The sequence below is a fragment of the Hyalella azteca genome, unplaced genomic scaffold (genome assembly GCF_000764305.2).
Source record: "Hyalella azteca isolate HAZT.00-mixed unplaced genomic scaffold, Hazt_2.0.2 contig2932, whole genome shotgun sequence".
Classification (NCBI taxonomy): Eukaryota; Metazoa; Arthropoda; class Malacostraca; order Amphipoda; family Hyalellidae; genus Hyalella; species Hyalella azteca.
Window position 1 is genome coordinate 249,600 of NW_025933189.1, and position 22,901 is coordinate 272,500.

Genomic DNA, 22,901 nt, shown 5'->3' on the forward strand with positions numbered 1-22,901 from the left:
CCGGATGATTCTTGCCCTGAAGGCGACAGGCCAAATCTTCGACGCCGAATATACTATACTAAAGCTTCATGTTGCCAACGGTGAACAACTCAGTCGTCTCGCCAACACAAATGTACTTTCGGCTGTCAGAACTTTTATTCCTGGTATTGGTAGTTCTCATTTATATACTATAGAATCGACCGTGCGGCTCACTGTAGCTGACGCCTGACGCGGGCTGGGACTTCAATTCTTTGGTCAACTGTCGACGTCAGAGCTTAATTAGTCACAGCTGATCCTGATAAGAGAGTTTAATGTACATGCCATTTGAGTGAAGTTCTGATCCTTTGAATTTCTCTGGTCTTATTTGAGATTTTAGGGAAACCAGTAGCCTAAACTTTGTTATTGGAAATTTTGAGTGAATGAGAAATTCTGGAAGCTGTAATTGAAAAGCTCACAAGTTCATGTTGTCGTGACGGAAATGCATGAATTATAACGGCATGATCTTGAAATGCACAAAAATTTCCCGGATTCCGGGTATTGATGTAACTGAAAATTGTAGATACGGTAAATCTTAATTAGCCTCGACTTTGCGTCGGAATAGTACGAACAAGAAGCTAGTGTACGGTACCTGCTGTGAATGAATGATCAGAGAATTTTTCAATTTCTAATTATTCTCACTAATGAATCTAAGTATGAAAAGAATCGTGGGGTGTGGACGATATAACATTGGGTGATAAAAATACGTTATCGAAATAATTTCTGGGCGGATTAAGATAGACGGAGACAGTGAATCGCAATTGCTCTCTTGATGTCAGAAACGTCTTTACAATTTTCTACAGGACTGGATATTTTCTCCCGTTATTATGTAGAACTAAAACCCCTCATATCAATTTCAAGAAGCTCGAAACTCAAACGCTGCTGTCGTTCTACATCGTCACGCACACTTGTTACTAATATAAAATGTACTTTACCTCTTAGTTTTTAGTTCTATGCAATACTTGAAATGTCTAGTATTTATTATACATATTACTTAACATATACATAATTATTTGAACGAGTCTATGAAGAAGACAGCACAGAAACGACTACTTCCGGCTACAGAGATGTAATTTCTTAACAATTGGGTCAGGGGTCGTAAGTCCTATCACGATCGTAATTCTTACGTTCGTGTTAGTGACTGGTAATTTAACAAGAACAGTGAAACTTTTCTGTCAGAAACACGATGTCACAATTAGTACTCAGTAGTAGGTGACCCGGCCACGGAGCATTAGCCACATGTGAACAATACTGATAATAAATAATAATTTACTTACACTACTTTCATTTCACCTTCACACAATGGACATGAATATCAGGAATTAGTAACTTTCTGTGAATTGACCGAGACAAACTCGGTCACCAACACATCCCAGCATGAGACAAGAGTGAGAACTGGGGAAATTTGATCTTAATTGAATTAAAATTAATGACAATCAGACCGCTACTTCCAACAAAATAAATTTCCATTGAATATGATGGAGACTACCGGTATCAATTACACATTTATATCACAGCAGAGAAGACTCGACTTTCTCTTTTCGACTTACAGGTATGTAGAATGAATGACTTTTTAAAATAAAATATTCCATAAGTTTAAAGATCGCAAAGAGCAACATCAGAGCATTTCCTCCGCTGTTAGCAGGATTTGAATAACAAATTAATACAACGCAACTGATGTCATAGCAATACTGAAATCAAAGATTATTGAAAAAATCGTTACCAAATAATCAAGCCGAGTCCAGTAAGTTAAGTATGTTTCAATTATAAACGATGCAGAACAAAAAGTCATCGTATAGATGCAACTAGCACGTCGTAATTAATTTCACAAATGTTTGGCTCCTAGGCACCCAGATACAGTTGCTTAAATTATCAATTTCCAAAAACCGAATACATTGTCCTTATCCCAGATTCACACTGAACAAAATTTGGTAATCTATCAATCAAAAGACAGTAGAGGATACATCATAACGAAAAATTAATTTAGTACTCCTTTTTGTAAAAAGTAATCGATTAATGAAAAATATTACCTGTTAGAGTAGGGCTATCAGGGTGAGGTTATTTGTGTGCAAAGTTCAGAGCGTTTCTAAACGTATATGCAGATTTAATCAGGTTTTCAATTATATTCTTATGTTGAACTATTGCTATCCTGGTTTCCTAAGGAGCTTACCATTCTATGACCAAATAAATTTCACCATTGTTTAATTCATAAATGATCACTGACAAAAGTAACACCATGTGTTTATTTCAGGTATAATTATTAAAGAAATAGTTGCAGATTGATAACATTGAAACCATAAACACAAACATAACACTTATTGCGCTTGAGGTTCAAATAGAAAGCACAAGTTTAACAATAATTTAACCGGAAAACTCTTCCAATGTAATTATTTTTATTGATATCTAAGAGATCACAATCTCCCAGTTGGGTTGAAGACAATACCACGCTTGAGAAGCTCCACTACAATGGTGTTGATGTTGCGACAATCATCTGGAACAGGGGTCATCATTACGCCTTACTATCAATATTTGCTACATATGCTGTATGATCATAAGAAAAATGTACACGATATCAATTATTTTACCTACTAAAATGAGTGAAATTACATCAACAAATCTTTGAATGCAACAAATCTTTGAATGCAAAGTTATTTTGATAATAATGCAGTCAATAATTTGCTAGATTTTAAAAAGGATGACCCCTACCAATGCCTCGGTGGAGTCTGCCTTCAAAGCTGAGTGACAAGCCGTGCAGCATCTCAGTTAAACTGCGACAGTAGACTGATGTCGCTGCACAGTATGACTGTAACAAAATTGGTTAGAATTAATTGGGTTGCTGGCTGATGAAATTGAAACTCTAGGAAGAAATTTGATCAATATGTGGTCTACTTGTAGATAACATTTTCTTGCTAACGAGCAGTTACTGCTACCTACTTATTACATATAATTAAACAAATTTTATTGGGTTTTAAATGTTAGACAATGTAGAAAAGGCTTGAATATTTAGGCATGAAAGAACATTCACCAGGTGAATAAAATAATTGATAAGTGATGTTAAAAAAATGTGGCACAAATATTAGATCTCCTTACACATAATTTTATTTTCTGATGGAAATATTGAGGAAAGTGAAACTGCAATAGATAAGTTACAGAAAAATATTTAGGAAAGTGAAACTGCTATAGTAGATAAGTTAAAGAAGTTTGCCATAGGTGAAGTTTTTATGGTACCTACCTTTTTTAAATTATGCCACTGCCGCAGGGCTGGAGGTACAGGAATGCCCTCCCTCCTGCACTGATTTGGTAGCATTGTTTTGAGGTCCCAGTCTCCGCAGGTGATGGGCAGACAGCTCGAGGCCCCCACCTCCTTCTCATACCAAGCATTGAAGCGCTTCAGCACCTCCGCAAACACTCCACTGTTGTCAACATCATGCTAAAAGTTGGAAACATTTTATAAATTGCATTTACAGGCAACACACAATAGAAACAATAGTTGATTATTGTCATTTGACAAATGATCATTAACACAATTGAAATTATTACTCCTCAAACTCAGAACGGTTCATTGTCAATGCACAAACTTTAATTTTTTATTATCAAACAACAGCAATTAGCTAATTTTTATTTCCATGTTGCTTGCTCTTTCATGAGAATTATATATGGTACTATACCACATATAAATAACAAGGATAACTAGCGTTGCATAGCCAACTCATACCAAAAGAGCAACAGGGATTAGAGAAGCAGAAAGTTGTACAGATATAAATTCCTCAAGCTTTAACACTTAATTTTATTAATAATACCTGTGTGATGCTGGTCAGCTTGGTGCAAAAATCTGAGAGTTCTGGGTGGATTACTGGCTTGACAAACTCTTGAAATGTGCTTTCAACTGTCAGTGTCTCCGGGTTTAATTTCAGTGCAGGAAACTCAATGATTTCCTGAAAAAAATCAAGTTTATATATACCACAAATCTTAACAAGATTGTAGGGATAAATATTTTTCTAGTACCGTATTCATGGATACAAACAATGACAAGTTACATCTCCAAAACATATGATGGTTGTTTCTATAACATTCCTTTATGTTTTGGTAGGTATGTTTTTTACAATATTTTTTATAGTGAATTCACTTAACCCAATTAAATTGGTGTGAAATTACAAGCCCTCCTCACTCCTCCTGACTGAGTCCTGTAAGCTTGCAGTGGACAAGTGGACAAGGTTGTTGTAAATGCTCAATGGCATCATTGGCATGTTTATGGCTACAGTAATATCACATCAATAATATGGTAATGAATGAATATGGTGATACCTATCATAAATAATCATATCAATAAAGGATAAACAAGGAAAAAACACAGAAAATTTCATTTATTATACATCTACATCAACTAGGTACAATGAAAGAGAAGGGCTTCAGACTTCAGAATACTGTTAGTAATGGATGAGTACACTCTGCATGCTTCAAACATTTTTAAATTGAGTTTTATGGACTACTAATTTCAAGTGTCCTGGATTACCCATTCCAACCCAGGGGTAATTTCACTAATTTGCGACACTTTTATGTTGTGCCTGGCACCTTACAAATAGCTAGCATATGGAATTTTTTGATGCCATTCAATAGCCCATTAACCTTACAAAGAGCTACCTAATATAAAATGAGCCTAAACTTGTTTATGAAATGTTTCTTGGTAAGAAGTTATCAACAAAACGGCTCAAAACCATTAACCGTCTCTTATTAGTACCCCATTTAACAGTATATGTACTAGTAATAATACTATTAGTATATACTTACTAGGTAGCTAATTAATTAGCCTACCTGAGATTGTGCTCCAAAGTCAGGATTATCAAACTTCTTGAAACATGTAGCCTCAAAGTCAAGAATGAGTAGATATTGAAAATTTTGTTTAGCCATCTTTAAATCGATTTTTTTGTAGCTTAAAATAATATTTTGAACTGAACCAAAAGAACTATTTGTACTATTGTAATACTCGCGGTATAACGATTGATCACAAAACTGTAAACAATTGAGGAATAGTCGCCTCTTAGAAGCAACTATGAGTCTGAACATAACGAAAATTTTTAGAATATATAGATACTTTAAAATTCGATGGATTTCACAGCCCAAGGCCAAGGGCAAGGATGACGCAATAAACTTCACAATATTCCCTCTTTCAGAATCGCAAATAGTATATAATTGGTATTAGGTAATTGTCGTAAGTCGACCATCAACTAAAGTATTTTAATTTACTTTTGCGCAATCTATGTCGTGAAGAACGAATGTCGTTGCTGACGGGTTGGCGGTAAATACAAACAATAGGGAGAAAAATTGAAAGAAGAACACACAGAAAACAGCTGGCAGAGCAAAGAGACGGATATCCGTGTTTTTACGTGAGGTGAGGTCATCCGCATTTATTTTATTATGTCATTTCGGTGTTGCGTCTTGTCGGAGGAGGCGTGTGACTGTGATTCGCGAACCTGCTTAAATGGGCTGACCGCTGACGCTGATTGGGATTTGGGCCTTCGTAGCTATTCTTCTTTTTATAAACTGAATTTTGACCCTGAAAGTTTTTGCCTGAGTTCCTCATGAAGAACTCTGTTGTTTTTAGCTAAAAAGTTATCATGATTTTTATTTGAACATAATGGCTTGGTCAGGAGAGGGTACCACACTGAAATCCCCACTGGAGCAAGTTTGGAGGCAGTTCGTTCCTCAAGGTCATGATCAAGCCCTGCGAAATGCTTTCTACAATGTGGCTGCTGCTGGATTTGTGGCAGTTGTTGGTGCTGCTGCTTGGCATGTTTACCTTATATTTCAGGTAAAAATTATGCTTGTTAAGTTGTTCTACTTTCCTTCAAGATAATCGGTTGTCTTTTGAGTTTCAGTGGAATAGCTACCTAGGCTAGGGTAAACGCGGTATATTCCGACATCATAGGTAATTCCGTCACTTCTCTAGTTTTTCCTTTATATTAAGCTTTGTTTTAGTTCCATGCGTTCAAAAAACACTAGGTCTTGGCCATCTAGCGGGAAAATATTGAGATCCAAGGAGAGACAATGCATGCCACGGGGTGAGATCATCGAAAAATGTGTCAAATTTGACAGTTGACATGGCTCTACCAAATAGTGAATAACTGTTTTTATAGGAAGAATATTATGGTTTGAGACTTTTAAATACGTCTGTGAATATATTAGGAATCCTTTAAGTATACTTGTATTTGCTGATTTCAAGTCGTAAATAAATTAATAGATGATTAAGTTGAGATGTTGGATTTTGAGTTTAATTTCAAGTGTTGCAAAACCTTCATGTGCTTGATAATGAAAATTGTATCTTTGAAACGTCCCATTGAGCCATTCCATCATCCATTAAAATGTCATTTGGTAATGGGTAACCTGCTTTCTGATCTCCCCGTGTGGCAGACTGGCAGTGTCAGCAAAAAATTTTGTTTGACATTGAAAAAACATATAATAAGAATACCGTAAAATGGGGTTACTTTGACCGGCGGGGTAACTTTGACCACTTTTCGTTTTTTTAACAAAAACCCCCTAAACACAAAAACGATTTGACATAGAAAAATTTTGTCAATGGCCATCAAAGGCCTAATACTGAGGCTACCGGCAGCAGACTTCAGGATGGAATTCTAATTTCGAAGGTTCATATATTATTTCGATCCACCAAGACCACTTTTTCAATCCAACATTGTTATTTGGGGCAAAAAATGAACTTCTTAAAGGCTTAAAACACGTACACTAACTTGCTCAGTTTCTATAAAGTACCCCACTGTGCAGAGAGTGAACGAAGATTTAAAGACCTACGGCGACGCATTATCGGCAAAATTTTCGCCTTCAGAAGATCTTGCCGACACATTTAGATCGAAATTCTTGCATTTAATATATTTCTCAGTCTTCAGCCAACTATTTAGAAAAAAAGTAAGGTTTCCGGTACGTTGGATGGACTACGATGCAGCGAAGCTTGTCCAGAAATCAGTTGCGATGAGTTCCCGCAACAAAATGTAAACAAAGTTTTTTTCGATTGCGTAGTTTTGGTCACATTAGAGTGGTCAGACTGCTTTATTACTTGTTCAGTTGATACTTGCTGTACAACCGGACTGTTTTTAGGGTAAAATTAGTTATTTGGGGTAACACGTGCATGCAACCTTGTAATAAGTTAGGCCAAGACCTAGTGTTTTTGCAGTATTTCGACACGCAAATGTATGACGTCACCATTTCAACCATCAATGAACGCATGGAACTAAAACAAAGCTCAATATAAAGGAAAAGCTGGAGAGGTGACGGAATTACCTACAATGTCGGAATATACCACGTTTACCCTAATCACTTGGAAGTTGCAAGTCTGCACCTTTCACTCAACAATTAAAATTAGACTTATAAAAAGTATTAGTTAGTTGAAAATTTGTCTCTTAAGTTGACCGCAATGAACTAAACTTCATTAAGTAATCATTAGGCAGAGTTTTTCATCATGCACACTAAACACGCAATTCAGACAAGCCGAAGACGCAATTCAGACAAGCCGAACTTCATAACACATGAGCTAACGTGCTACTGAATTGAATTGCTTCTTCCCGCTACCGGTGATCTAGCGGGATGATCAATCGTATACTTAATTCGTATACGGTTGTATACAAATTATGAATTAACTAATTGTTTGTATCTTAATGCAAGAGAATGAATAATTATGTTGTTTCCAATCAAATAGAGTTTAACTTTTTCTGTTTCTGATCAAACAAACGAAAACTTCTGATCAAACGAATGAAAACGACTTTGAATTCTAATACGGATTGTTAATTTTAACATCGTATTTCCCAAAATCAATTATTGCATTTCTTTTAATTGAAAAACATCCTTTTACATAAAAAACAACGAATTTTTTCATACAGCTCCTCAGGAATGACGAATGAATGCTCCTCATATTGACAAATGACGATCTTACTCTTATAGCTAACAATTTTAAATTGAATGATTTTGTCATTTCAAAGACTCCATTGATTACAGAACTTTAGTTTTTGGAAGTGTATTCAAGAAAAGTTTCTGAAATAGTAGAAACATTTCCATTATCATTCTGAAATAGAAGCTTCATTTCCATTCTTATATATAAACAGGATTAATAAAATGCCTATCAAATCCATCCAATGTCATTCAATTTGTGATGTATGAACAACAGTTTTACTTTGATTCTTATGATGCTCATTTTTAACAGTTGAAGCTGTAGAATTAAATTAAATTAAAAAATTTAATAAAATTAAATTTTACTAAATCAAAATTTATTATTCAATACACTAGATGGTACATGCTGTAGAATTAAATTAAATTCTATTAGAAAAATGTTGAATTAAAAATCTGATTATATTTTTTAAATTAAATTTAATTTTTATTGAATTAAATTGTATTATTAATGCATTATACCGTACATGCTCTATGTTTTCTATAATGAAATAGTTTCCCATGTTAAACAACGAAAATTTTCTAAAAGACACAAAACGTTCAAAAACGCGGGATGGCAGGCAAAATCATTCAGAATTTGAAGTGAATTTATCAAGATAAATTCAACATAATGGGGCAAAAAATTCAAATCTGGAACTTATAAATAGGTTTTTATAATTTAAAAAAAACTTTCAATCATTTAAATCTCAGAATGGAATGTGAATCAAGTCTATTTATTGTGAAATCAAACTAGACACAACCAAAACATAAGTGTGTGACACCGTCTTGTGAGAAGTAAACAGAAAACACCATGTGAATGTACGCAGTGAAAGAGTCGAAGTTTATCTCGTAATTTAGTGTGAAATTGAAAACTTTGTGGGTGTTGTCCAATCGTGAGAATTTTTTACGAAGCTGGATGTGTTTTTTTTTATTTTAGAACGTATTCATTGCAAAAATGTGTCTGCTAGCCTACAGATAAACGACTAGTTAACTTGATTAGTCGTTGGCAACACGGGATTGGATTTCAAACCACGCACGATTTCGGAAGCACAGCTGTTTCAAATGAGCTCAGTTTGTCAATTTTCATTGCAGTGGAAGGTGGTGTAACGCGGTGGTAGGGTTGGTATTTCGATACATTTTCTTATATTTACATGAGAATATATTACCTATTCAGAATTCCACACTGTGTAACCGGCTACGTAACACAATAGAAAGATTTAAAAAGTTTGCATATCTAATAGGTTAAAAAATTAATGTGACCCACGAAAAAGAGCTATTGTTTAAAGCCTGTTGGAGTACCCCCTCCAATTTGTTTTATTTTTTGGTAAAATAACTCCAGGTTTTGATGCATTGTAGTAGAACTCTTCTAGTTACATATGCAAAAGACAAATTTTAGGAAAGTGTCATAGTTTGCAAATGGGGGCACCGCCCCCCAATGGGGTAACTTTGACCACCTAATGGCAGCTTTGATGGGGTAACATTGACCAGCTTGGAAATTAAGTTAAAATTACCATAGGTACCTATATAACATATTTTATGTTTGATACACCTATTAACGTTTTTTTTCTTTATGTTTCAGACTCTACAGAGTCTTATATATGGTAATTTTAACTTAATTTCCAAACCAGTCAATGTTACCCCATCATGGCTGCCATTAGGTGGTCACATTTGGCCCATTGGGGGCAGCACCCCCCATTTGCAAACTATGACACTTTCCTAAAATTTGTCTTTTGCATGTGTAACTAGAAGAGTTCTATTACAATGCACCACAATCTGGAGTTATTTGGAGTTATTTTACCAAAAAATAAAATTGATTTTACCACCCGGTCAAAGAAACCCCAAGAGCTGGGGTAACAAAGACCATCACTTTTTTTGAAATTACATCAAAACTATGCGAGGCAGGAGCCAGCAATTTATGGTGAGTAAAGCTAGAGTATAGACCTGTATTTTACATGTTTCAATTTAAGTCTAAGTTATCTAGTAAAAAAATGGCATCATTTAAAAAAAAGTGGTCAAAGTTACCCCATTTTACGGTATCAATAAAAAGCATGCTTTGGTCTTTTTCCAAACTTGCCTAAAGGAAAAGCTTCTACGTACTGAATTACACCAAGTAGTGGCAAGTACCATCAAATGGGGTAATGAGGGATGGGTGGGGTAAATTGGGACAGTTGTCCCACTGTTCCACATTTTGTTGAATTGTTGTAGCAGCTAAACTAATAAAAATATTGATGTAGAGTTTAACATTTATACTATCTATGTAGCATAAAGCAAGTTAATTAATCAAACTTTTACTACCTCTAAAAAAATCCCTGAAAACAAGTGTGAAAAGTGAGATTTTGGAAAAGTACCTCTGCTACGGTCTGTAGCAAAAAATTTTGTCATATTAAGTAATTTTACTTACATAGAAGTTGCACACAGGTGTTGGCTTGAAAACGGGATTGAAGGAATTTGCGTATCTCATTCCAAGAAAATTGTGGCCATTTCCGCAAGATGGGGTAAGAAGGGACACCCCTGGGGCAATAAGGGACACCCCTAAAAACGCATTTACTGTAGGCTCCAGTTGACAAAAAATCCGTTAACAAAAAATTTTATGTTTCTTTATGTTTCAGGTATGTTTTATTGATTTTTTTTTTTGTTATAGTGAATTCACTTGACCCAATCAAAATGGTGTGAAATTACAAGCCATCCTGGAAGCTTCCAGATACAGAAGAAATGCTATACCATAAACTGGGGTAACTTTGACCACTTTTTTTTTTCAAAATGATGCCATTTTTTTACTAGATAAGTTAAACCTAAATTGAAACATGCAAAATACAGGTCTATACTCTAGCTTTACTCACCATAAATTGCAGGCTCCTGCCTCTCATAGTTTTGATGTAATTAAAAAAAAATCGCTGGTCTTTTTTACCCCGGCTCTGGGGGTATCTTGGACCGGGTGGTCTTAGTAACCCCTTTGGGTGGTCTTAGTAACCCCATTGGGTGGTCTTAGTCACCCCATCTTGGTTTAAGCTGCCCCCAATGGTAATAATTTCGCAAGTATTTAACAATACACTTTATTTATCTTCACTTACAGGGAATACAATACCACATTTGAGCAAAATACACACAAGTGGCAAAAAAAATCCATTTTTTGAACATATTTCAAAGAAATACTGGTAAACATAATAGCTACGGTACGTAACTCTTCCTTCTGTAAATATATGCACTAACTTCCTTTTGTAACTGAACATGATAACTCTTCCATAAATGTAATGACTTTTTCATAAACGTAAAAATGTTCCTTTGGTAAATAAAGACTAGTAAAGTCACTGACCTAAGCTAAAGTCATAAACATAAAGTCACTGACCTAAGCTAATGCATACAGACTTACATCAAGAGCAGCATTGAACACATACTGCTCTCTACTATTAAACTTATAAGGCACATCAATTATCTCACAGATGTCCTTCATCTCCACTGAGGCTGTGTCATCTTTAGCCACTGTAAATACAGTCTTGGATTCACTTGAATGGAGGAATGTGACAGACACCTCAGTCTCATCAAACTGATCAACAGTGGCTAAATATTTTCGATGTTTGTCACTGCTGTTGTTGACGTAGACTTTGGTGATTACAAAGCTACCCACTTTGAGTGCACTACTTTTAGTTGTTGTTGAGGTACAGGATCCTTCATCAGTGGCACTGATAGGAGCAGTGGCTTTTAGTTTCTTGGTAGGGTTGGGATTTACGTTGTTAGATGTATCACCTACTGTAGGGGTCCCAGAACTAGGAGAGGGTATTTCTTTCTGCACCTTTGATGGTGTGCCTGCTGGTGTACCTGTACAGGGAATACAATATTAACTTCTTAGCAATGAACATACAACTAGCAAGAAATTTTCACTTTTTGAACATATTTTAAAGATATAAACATACCTAATAGCTAACTGTTCCTGTATTACCTGCTGTAGGGGTCCCAGAAGTAGGAGAGGGTATTTCTTTCTGCACCTTCGATGGTGTGCCAGCTGGTGAAAGCATTGGTGTCAATACTCTGGCACTTCTGGAGCATGTAGGCCTGACAGCATATATTTCTTCTGAATCTGGGTCAGTATCCATGTCTGAGCTCTCTGACTCAGCATTATCTCCTTTTGCAAGCAAATCCAATTTCCTCTTAACATTCTTTTGAACTGCACATGCAAATGCATCTTTTGATGTTGAAGGGTGCATGTCAAGAGTGGATTGGCCAGATACTTCAGCTTCATCTTGGCTTATTGTTGACACAACACGAGAACCAGGTTGAATTTTTGCGCCTCTTCCTCCACGACGAGCTCCTCTAGCACATTTTGGAAACTTCTTCTCTTCAAGGTAATTGACAAAGGTATTTGAAAGACTGCTTGCTTCAGGTGAATTTTCAATCACAAGGGAAGAGCAACTGGTAGCCCGTGATAAGACAGGCGTGGCATCTTTACCAGTAGTACCCCTACGGGTGTTGCCCAATCTGCGAAGCAGGTTATTTAAGTCTAAGGGGAAAATCCCAGTAGCCCTGAAGCCACTTTTCAGATTTTTTTCAATATTTGGATAGAATGAAGGGTCTTTGAAGAGTTTGTTCACCTGTCTTGGGAAGACTTGCTTGTTCACTATGCTTACAGATGGGTTTTCTACTTTGAACTCCTCCAGGACATGTTTCCAGGCCTTCTTCATTGGTCCAAAAAAGGCCACATCCAGTGGCTGTGTTTTATCAGTGGAGTTAGGGGGAAGGCAGATAAACTTGATGTCATTGTCTTCTGCTAGTTTGAGTACAGTTTCTGAGAAGTGAGCACTCAGATTATCACCAATAACAGCCTTGGGACCATCCAGGTTTTGAAGGTGAGGCAAGAGGAGTTCACTAAACCACTTTTGGAAAGCATTAGTATCCATCCAGCCACTGGCTGTGTTATGGAATTGTGTACCGTTCTTACAGCAGCGAAAATGACAGCAAGGATCTCCTTTTGGACCTCCTTGTATCCATGATGTGTAGAGGTTGTCATATGCCGCTTAATGAAGGACAGGGCCCAGTCTGGGCCTGGCAAATTCATAGAAAACATGGGAACAGTGCGCCCCTCTGAATCAAGGTAGCTTTTGACTATGATGCGTAAGTCCATTGGTTGGAGAGGGAAGCCATAGTCACTGCACTGAAGAGTCCTCTTCACTATAAGCGCCTCCTCTACCGGTGAGAGAATAGTCTGTCTTCCAGGACTAAGCACAGTTTTTCCATGCACTCTGTTGAAAAGAGCACCCTTACCGATGCCATACTGACTCGCAGCTTTTGTCAAACTTAATTCCTTGTCTTTGATCTTCTGCACTACTTGATCAACAAAATCTCCGCTGTAATTCTGGTAGGTACGAGCCCCCTTCGGACGTTTGTAAGACCTAGGCATGTTGAACTAAGGTCAATACTTATAAGGTATACCAAGTTTAAACTCTATATCTAACAATAATTAAAGTCTGTAGAGTCTGAAACATAAAGAAAATACATTAATAGGTGTACTAGACATAAAATATGTTGTATATGGTCATTTAAAATTAATTATTAAGCCGGTCAATGTTACCCCGTCATGGCTGCCATTGGGTGGTCAAAGTTACCCCATTGGGGGGCATTGCCCCCCATTTGCAAACTATGACACTTTCCTAAAATTTTTCATTTGCATATATAACTAGAGGAGTTCGACTACAATGCATCAAAACTTGGAGTAATTTCGGCAATAAATAAAAAAATTGGAGGGGGTACTCCGACAGGCTTTAAATAATAGCTTTTTTTCGTGGGTCACAATTTTAATTTTTTAACCTATTAGATATGCAAACTTTTTAAATTTTTCTATTTTGTTATGTAGCCTCAGTATAAGGCCTTCAATGCCCATTGACAAAATTTTTCTATTCCAAATAGTTTTTGAGTTTTGGGGGTTTTTGTTAAAAAAACGAAAAGTGGTCAAAGTTACCCCGGGAGTCAAAGTTACCCCAGTTTACGGTATATAGATATGGCTGCTGATATGAAGCTTGCAGTGGATAAGGTCATTGAAAATGCGTAATGGCATGTCCATGGATACCGTAATATTGCATCAATAATATGGTAATGTATGGATATGGTAGTAGCATATCAATAAAGTAAAAACATGTAAAAATCACAGAAAATGGTATTTATTCTACATCTACATAATCTACAAAGGAAGAGGAAAACTTCAGAGTGCTGTTGATAATGTACGAGTTACACTCTGCATGCTTCAAACGTTTAAAATAGTTTTATTTCAAGTGTACCAGATTACTCTGTTCCCAGGGGTAATTCGGGATGCTTTTATTTTGCATCTGGCACTTTGCGAATAGTAGTATATGGAATTTTTTAAGAGTTTATAAGCAAAACTGTGCTTATAAACTAAGTGAAATTTGTTTCAGAAAATTGCCTAAGGATATTTTATCACATTTCTAAAAACATTGAATAAGAAACATTAAATCAACTTTTATCTATTAAAGTACGGCATTTGGCTGCAATTTTTTTGTAATGCATATTTCTGTCAGAATATTGTATTTTGGGCTGGTATTGTAATTTATATTGTATATTGTGCAAAGTTGTGGTAGATGGAGCCTGATGCATTTACCAAATTTGAATATTACTCAACCAATTTATTTGAATATTTTTCAAACAGATGTCCTGTTACTATTAGCATACAAATCATATGTTTCCTCATTTTGCAGCCATTTGTTCGAGCGTTGCTGTGGGCCGTGTTGTGCGGCTCAGCCATCCACCCTATCAAGGCAGCTGTTGTTGGCACTGTCCAGGCATGGCTCAACAGCGTATCAAACTCGTCTTCTTCTCTCACCGTAGCCACTCTCCTCCTACCCTTGCATACACTGGATGCTGTTTCTGAACTTGTTGGAAAGTAATAATGCAATTAAAGCTGCTATTATTTATTTATTCATTTATTTATTTACTATTTATTTATTTGGCATCTTGTGTAGCTAAAACTGCTTAATGACTATGAGCATAATATATTTTCATGACATTTATTTTATAAATTTATTTTGATTGCCTGACAATGATGCAATCATGAATAAAATTGTTGAATTGTATTTACCTCAAAAGTGCCAATCATAAATTTCACAAAAGTCACCAGTGTTTTTTATGTTTATGCTAAATTTTGAAGGAATTGTATAGTATTGTCTGCTAGATTTTGAAGGAATTGTATAGTATTGTCTGCTAGATTTTGAAGGAATTGTATAGTAGTATAGTATAATTATATGTAGTATTTGTTAATTTATATATACCCACTCTGAAAACAGTGAACATATAACTAGTAGCACATGTCACAATCGTTTTGTTCACCAGATATGTGGTGCGTCATGTTCGCACTGTGGTGATAGTGACGATGGTTCTCCCAGTGGTGTTCATCATCATTCACTATACACCGACTGTGCTCACTTCAGTCGCTTATTGGCTTCTCTCTGCTGCCTTCAACACCGTGGCATTTGTCATGTCCCTGGCAACTTCCAACAAATACCTGGTCAGTGAATTGCTCTGTGCATTTAATCTCTTCATTGTATTTTATTTTTCGTGAGTTTTATCAGTACATTAACTCTTATATTAATTAACTGATAAAAAAGCATTGCTTATTTTAAAAAGTAATGTTTTATATAATACAGTAAATTCTCCAAAAATACTTTATATTGAACAGGAAGCCAACATGTCCCTAACTTGTGTATATACTATAAGTTATCTTATATATTTGAAAGCACAAGAATTTTTACATGCATCTGTGGTTCCAAAGTTCATTCTGAGAATATTTTGGTGCTTTTCTGCTAGTAGAGTACCTAGTAAAGAAAGTTTTAATCAAAATTCATTTTTTAGAATGAGCAAAGTAGAGTGCAATTTAGAATGCTTCTTACGTTGTTGAATGATATTAGGTGGTTGCCCTGGTGTGCTGCTACATGGCTAGCCTCTTCATCTACTGGGAAGAGGAAGTGTACAGGATATGGCTGAGCCGTCTCAGTGTAGCAGTGTGGCTGTTGGCTGGTGCTGGTGTGGCTGGATGGCTGGTGCCAGCTTCAGCCACTCAGCCAGTCTTTGCTCTGTTCTGTGCACTGCTCATACTTGGCTTGTCTGTTGAGGTCTGGGAGTACATGAAGGCAGAGCAGCAAGGTGATTTTAGTGCAACAATAACTTAACTTTTCAATTTTAATGTTAGTGATATTCTAATACACTAGGTATAGTACTACTGTAAATGACATTTTAATATTTACTGTTGACATTGTAATATTTACTGTTACTACATTTTAAAATATACTGTTAATGACATTTTAATATTTACTGTTAATGACATTATAATATTAACTGTTAATTACATTTTAAAATATACTGTTAAGACATTGTAATATTTACTGTTACTACATTTTAAAATATACTGTTAATGACATTTTAATATTTACTGTTAATGACATTATAATATTAACTGTTAATTACATTTTAAAATATACTGTTAATGACATTTTAATATTTACTGTTAATTACATTTTAATATATATATGTACTGTTAAATACATTTTAATAGTTACTGTTTGAACTTTTTTGTGTTAACTGACATTTGTTGTTTTGATACTGGTACCTACTTGTGTTATGTCCGAGAAGAAAAAAGTAATCATGTTTGTTAGCAATACACTGTTAAATGAAAGACAATTTTAAACAAGAGTTGCTTGCACTACTCATGCATTCATGAAGTGAACTCTTGTAAGAATAAATAAATCTATATCACTGAGTAATTCATTGAAATGAATATCATGCATAAAGTTCTCACAATGATGAACATTTCTGCCCAGATGGTGCAGACAGGGCCAGCTTGGTCGAGTCTGTCGTTAAAGTCTGTAAAGACGACTATGACAGACAGCGGTCACCCAGCATATCTCTGGTACGGTATTTGTTTATGGTCTTATGACAATTATTACTTACATTTGGCTATTGTTAAAGTCTGTAAAGACAACTATGAACGACAGCAGTCACCCACTATTAATTAATATTAATCTTATGAATATAATATAATTATTATTTCAATTATTTGACCACCACTGTTTTTTTGTCAACATTGTATTTTTACTTATGAGTTTGTTGTCAGGATCAGAGCGACACTGCGGACGGTGGCAGGAAGCTGGAGGCCGTCATGGAAGAAGACGACGAACAGGCTCCTGATGCTGGGGCGACCCAAGTGCAGGACTTAAGAGCCACGGCTGGTCTCAACCAGGTCTTTCCTGAGTCTTTCTTCCTTAGTCTTTCTTTCCAAGTCTTTCTTTCTAAGTCTTTCTTTCTAAGTCTTTCTTTCTAAGTCTTTCTAGAGGGCAGCCACATGGCTGACACTCCCCTCGGGAAAGCCGATAAGGACAGCCACATGGCTGACACTCCTCTCGGGAAAGCCAGAGAGGGCAGCCATGTGGCTGACACTCCCCTCGGGAAAGCCAATAAGGACAGCCACATGGCTGACGCTGCAGTGGAGAGCCCTCGTGCTCAGGATAAGGAGGAGAGCGCTAGTAATATGTACATCAAGGTGAGATTTCACTCCATTGTAATATTTTTCTGTCATTATTTTGGCTTCCAATGCATAAAACTTTATATATGGTATGATGAACATATTTGAATGAACATTACTATGTTGCTGTAGTAGGTAATGTTGATCACTCCATTGAACTATTATTATTATATTCAGGCTTCCGATACATAAAATTTGAAATATATGATAAACATATTTCAATGAAATGTTGCTGTAGTAATGTTGAAAGGTTGAAAGTTATGTATTTGATACTGTTCAGAGCTACTGTCTTGTCAGAGCATTTGTAAAAAGATTGTAGCTTGTGATCACTATGAAAATGTGTAATTTATTCAATTAATCTTCAATAATTTACGATTAATTTTTGCAACTTAAACTAGTCATTTGGTATTCAAATCAAATATTTATTCAATACCTATGCATTTTATAATGGCATTTAAAAACTTTTAATACATTAGGTAGTTTTTAGCGAAATATGAGGAAATAATCTCCCAGCTCTCATTTTCATGCTAGATAAAATTTGAAAGTATTGTTTTTTTTAATAAATGTGCAACTCGATACTAATGATATGTTTTCTGTTGTAACTAATTTAGGACTGCTGAAGCAGTCATTTATAAAAGGAAATATGGTAGTGTATATATTGAATGCCCCATGTGTGACACGATGCTGTGCTGGCAGGGCGTGTTCATGGCGTGTGTGCTGGTAGAGCTCTGGCGTCACCACTACCTGCTGGCTCTGCTGCCCATAGCCATGCTCTACCTCATCATTAAGAAGACCAGTGAGTGGTTAAATAGTATATGTTTAATGTGGTGCAAACATGTTTGATCCTCTACCGCCTGACACGAGTAACCGGAGCAATAGTGTCACAAGCCTACTCCCCAAAAAGGATACGTTCTAGTGAGCGCAAAATGACTTGCACTGATGGTTGCCGCCACGTACGACAACTTTAAAATGTTCTCTGTTGCGTACAAACATCCTCAGGTTGTTACACTCAATAGTTTACGTATAATTGTATGTTCCCGGAGAGTGACATGTTTACGACGGTACCGGTAGTTGGTTAATATGGTGCAATAACACAAATAATGCCACACGGGTTTATATTCACAATCACTATTCACTCAATTGAATCACAGCATATACTATTTTTTGCTTACTCTGTTTGAATTAAATACTTTGAAGTACTAGATATTTTCGTACTTTGCACAAATTGAATCATAGTAAATAGTGGTATATCCTAGTGAAATAATACTTATATGATATCATACTCTGCATGAATTAAATACCTTTAAATACTAATATTTTTGTACTCTGCACAAATTAAATCATTGTAATTAGTATATGGTAATGAAATAATAATCATATTAACGATAAGTAACAATGCGTGCAATGTTGTTCAGCTTTTGTGTGGCTGGTGCCATGAACTACCATTAATATTTTTGTACTCTGCACAAATTAAATCATAGTAAATATAGTATGTGATAGTAAAATATTACTGATATTAATGATATGTAACAAAGTGCACAATGTTGTTCAGCGTTCGTGTGGCTGGCGGGAGGCTCTCTGGGGGCAGCAGCAAACTCCTGCCTGCAGCAGCTGAGCGACCGCCTGCTCGCCTGGCTCTCCAGCAGGCGAGACGCTCTCCTGCCGCCGCCTGTGAGGGGCATTAAGAAGGTGGGTATCTTGATTNTAACACGCATGCGTGTTGCAGGTGCTGGCACGCAGTGAGTGCATATCTAACACGCATGCGTGTTGCAGGTGCTGGCACGCAGTGAGTGCATATCTAACACGCATGCGTGTTGCAGGTGCTGGCACGCAGTGAGTGCATATCTAACACGCATGCGTGTTGCAGGTGCTGGCACGCAGTGAGTGCATATCTAACACGCATGCGTGTTGCAGGTGCTGGCACGCAGTGAGTGCATATCTAACACGCATGCGTGTTGCAGGTGCTGGCACGCAGTGAGTGCATATCTAACACGCATGCGTGTTGCAGGTGCTGGCACGCAGTGAGTGCATATCTAACACGCATGCGTGTTGCAGGTGCTGGCACGCAGTGAGTGCATATCTAACACGCATGCGTGTTGCAGGTGCTGGCACGCAGTGAGTGCATATCTAACACGCATGCGTGTTGCAGGTGCTGGCACGCAGTGAGTGCATATCTAACACGCATGCGTGTTGCAGGTGCTGGCACGCAGTGAGTGCATATCTAACACGCATGCGTGTTGCAGGTGCTGGCACGCAGTGAGTGCATATCTAACACGCATGCGTGTTGCAGGTGCTGGCACGCAGTGAGGCGTGCGTGCAGCGTGTGGTGGCGGGTTGCCTGCACGAGCTCGTGTCCTGCTGCCTCATCCTGGCCGCCCTCCTCGTCATCCTGTGCGGGGCCGTCTTCCTGGCCGTCCAGGTCAGCATTATCATTATTGTTTTATGTTATTATTATCATCTGTACTGTGGCAGTTAGCATCATTAGTATGATGCTAACTCCTTTTTTTCAAGATGATGGCTCATGATATCATCCATTATTTTCGTCTTGATCATTTGTCATTGCCATCATTTTTTCTTGATCATTTATCATTGGCATCTTTGACGTCACCATTGGTCATCAAAATCGTTATTATCACTATGATTTATCACCATCTTCCATGCCATTATCGTATATGTATTTATTATCATGGATCATAATCGTTCTTGTTCACCATCATTAATCACTTTCATCATTTCTGCCCATCATCTTGCAATATTCTGCATCATCCTGACACTATACTTATAGCTGATGCACGCCTTAATGTTTTTTGTACATTTCCAGCGTACGGCATCAAACACACAATAAAAAATGCATAGTAAATTCATTTATGAATTTCTTAGCCCATCCTGCACATTTACGGGATTGTACAGGATATAATATACAGGATTCTACGTATTTACAGGATATATAATAATTATATCTTATTTATTACAGATTGTTGTTACTAATACAGATAATTAATTATACTAATAGGTTTATAATACAGATACTAATTTGTTATACTAATTGGTTGATAATAGAGAGAGAATAGAGGTACTAATTTGTTATAATAATTGGTTAATAATACAGATCCCAATTTGTTATACTAATTGGTCAATGATGCAGATCCTAATTTGTTATACTAATTGGTTAATAATACAGATACTAATTTGTTATACTAATAGGTTAATAATACAGATACTAATTTTTTATACTAATTTGTCATACTAATAGGTTAATAATACAGATACTAATTTTTTATACTAATTTGTCATACTAATAGGTTAATCAGGGTTGGCTATGATTAAATCAAAATGATTAAATCATGTGATTAAATCACTTGATTTTTTTATAAAAAAATCATANGATAATTAATTATACTAATAGGTTTATAATACAGATACTAATTTGTTATACTAATTGGTTGATAATAGAGAGAGAATAGAGGTACTAATTTGTTATAATAATTGGTTAATAATACAGATCCCAATTTGTTATACTAATTGGTCAATGATGCAGATCCTAATTTGTTATACTAATTGGTTAATAATACAGATACTAATTTGTTATACTAATAGGTTAATAATACAGATACTAATTTTTTATACTAATTTGTCATACTAATAGGTTAATAATACAGATACTAATTTTTTATACTAATTTGTCATACTAATAGGTTAATAATAGAGATACTAATTTGTTAAACTAATTGCTCACTAATACCTACAGATCCAGGGAGAAAGCCTGCAGCTGGTAGGTGTGGCAAGTCAGATCATCATTGGTTAATAATACAGATACTAATTAGTTGTACCAATAACTAGTTTAATAATAAAGAAAATAATACAGATACTAATTAATTACTAATACATACAGATCCAGGGAGAAAGCGTGCAGCTGATAGGCGTAGCAAGTCAGATGATCAACGCGACTGTAGTGAGCAACCCTCAGTTCATCGCCCTGCTGCCTGAAGACTTCAGCAGCACCTTCAGCAGCGCCCTCGAGGACGCCTACCTCTACGGCCGCGACTGGCTCACCAAATGGGTGCGACACTAGGGGCTGGGGTGTCTTTTGAGTCATTAGTTCCCATTACATTGTCAGCTTGTCAGCAAATGGGAACTAATGTTACCAAAAGTGATAATAATGTGGCTTAATAATAATGGATGTAATATCAAAAGTAGCTACCCCTCTTCGGTTATGCCTGGCTCACGAAATGAGTGTGGCATGCGGGGACAGGGGAGTCCTTTGAGTCATTAGTTGCCATTACATTGTCAGCAAATGGGAACTAGTACGTTATGTTACCTACCAAAAGTGATAATAATATGGCTTAATAATAATGGATGTAATATCATAAGTGGTTACACGCCTTTGGACGCCAACATCTCTTCGGTTACGACTGGCTCAAGAAATTGCGTGCGGCACACATCTCAGTGAAGAGGAGCGGGGGAGTTGGCCTATTGTCAACTGATAGGGACTTTAGTTAACTGTTGCTGTAATATCTAAAGTGGTTACTCGTTTGTAACTTGGTCAGACAATAATTGACGGCTTTTATAGCTAAATTCAACGAGAAGTCAGACTCTACGTGTCCTTGGCCGCTACCTGTACTAAGGCCGCTACCTGTACTTAGGTCGCTGCATGTACTCAGGCCTCTACTTTTACTTAAGCCGCTACGTGTACTTGAGCTTTGAAGTTTTCATCTATACTATAAATCTATATTCATCTATAAGTTATTTTCAAATCTGTGAATGCTCCACACGTGCACCAAGTAGTTGCACTGTTGGTATTGTGACTGCAGGAGATATTGCTTTCCTGCAGGTGCGGGACCTGGTCGGTGACACTGAACCTGCCAAGGCCTTGGCACTAGAGAAGCAGGTCAGAACTTGACTCTTTCAGTACTGCGCTGTTACCACTAATTTATTATATCTGTTTTAATGAATATATGATTTTATTAATTCCATTGACAAATACCGGTACTGTTCCCTCTGTCGCTCGGAGTACTTCATGATTTATTATACTTTACTATATATTATATTATTATTATTATTATGTTTTATATTATTTATTATACTTTATATGAGCATCGTAAATGATTCCTTCTTCTCAGATTTATCAATGTACATATTTTATGTCTGTCAGTTTATAATTTAACTGATAAATGATGTACTTTATACAGTGGGGGGAAATAAATATTCGTACACGTGAAAAATCGTATTTTAATGTATGTAAGTACACAAACTGAACAGGAAAAGTGATTTAAATTATGTATAGAGACGCATAGTATCCAAAAATACTATCAAAATAAATTAAATCTCAATGCAACAAAAAACAATGCAACATGTTCACTTTTCGGGTGAAAAAAGTATTCGTACAAAACAATAAATCCGCATTATTTTAATTTAATACTTGGTTGAATACCCTTTATTC

At 36.3% G+C, this 22,901-nt stretch overlaps 2 protein-coding genes across 2 annotated transcripts in view; one reads left to right on the forward strand and one right to left on the reverse strand.

Moving 5' to 3' along the window:
• Positions 1-766: 766 nt before the first annotated feature.
• Positions 767-5,421, reverse strand: LOC108674428 (ERI1 exoribonuclease 3-like; the record flags this gene model as incomplete). Its single annotated transcript, XM_018162373.1, has 5 exons — positions 767-2,506; positions 2,722-2,818; positions 3,248-3,445; positions 3,816-3,950; positions 5,260-5,421. Coding segments are annotated over 5 exons (672 nt in total), but the record flags the coding sequence as incomplete, so codon positions are not given.
• A 30-nt stretch (positions 5,422-5,451) lies between these two features.
• LOC108674429 (transmembrane protein 245) overlaps positions 5,452-22,901 on the forward strand; it is a 29,466-nt gene continuing 12,016 nt past the window's right edge. Inside the window, exons 1-12 of the mRNA XM_047885736.1 lie at positions 5,452-5,824; positions 14,646-14,830; positions 15,277-15,451; positions 15,852-16,086; positions 16,761-16,849; positions 17,054-17,179; positions 17,273-17,479; positions 18,158-18,257; positions 19,014-19,150; positions 19,752-19,880; positions 21,354-21,521; positions 22,293-22,349. Of these exons, the coding sequence (XP_047741692.1) occupies positions 5,651-5,824; positions 14,646-14,830; positions 15,277-15,451; positions 15,852-16,086; positions 16,761-16,849; positions 17,054-17,179; positions 17,273-17,479; positions 18,158-18,257; positions 19,014-19,150; positions 19,752-19,880; positions 21,354-21,521; positions 22,293-22,349 (1,782 nt within the window). The 5' untranslated portion in view covers positions 5,452-5,650. The remainder of the gene's footprint in view (positions 5,825-14,645; positions 14,831-15,276; positions 15,452-15,851; positions 16,087-16,760; positions 16,850-17,053; positions 17,180-17,272; positions 17,480-18,157; positions 18,258-19,013; positions 19,151-19,751; positions 19,881-21,353; positions 21,522-22,292; positions 22,350-22,901) is intronic.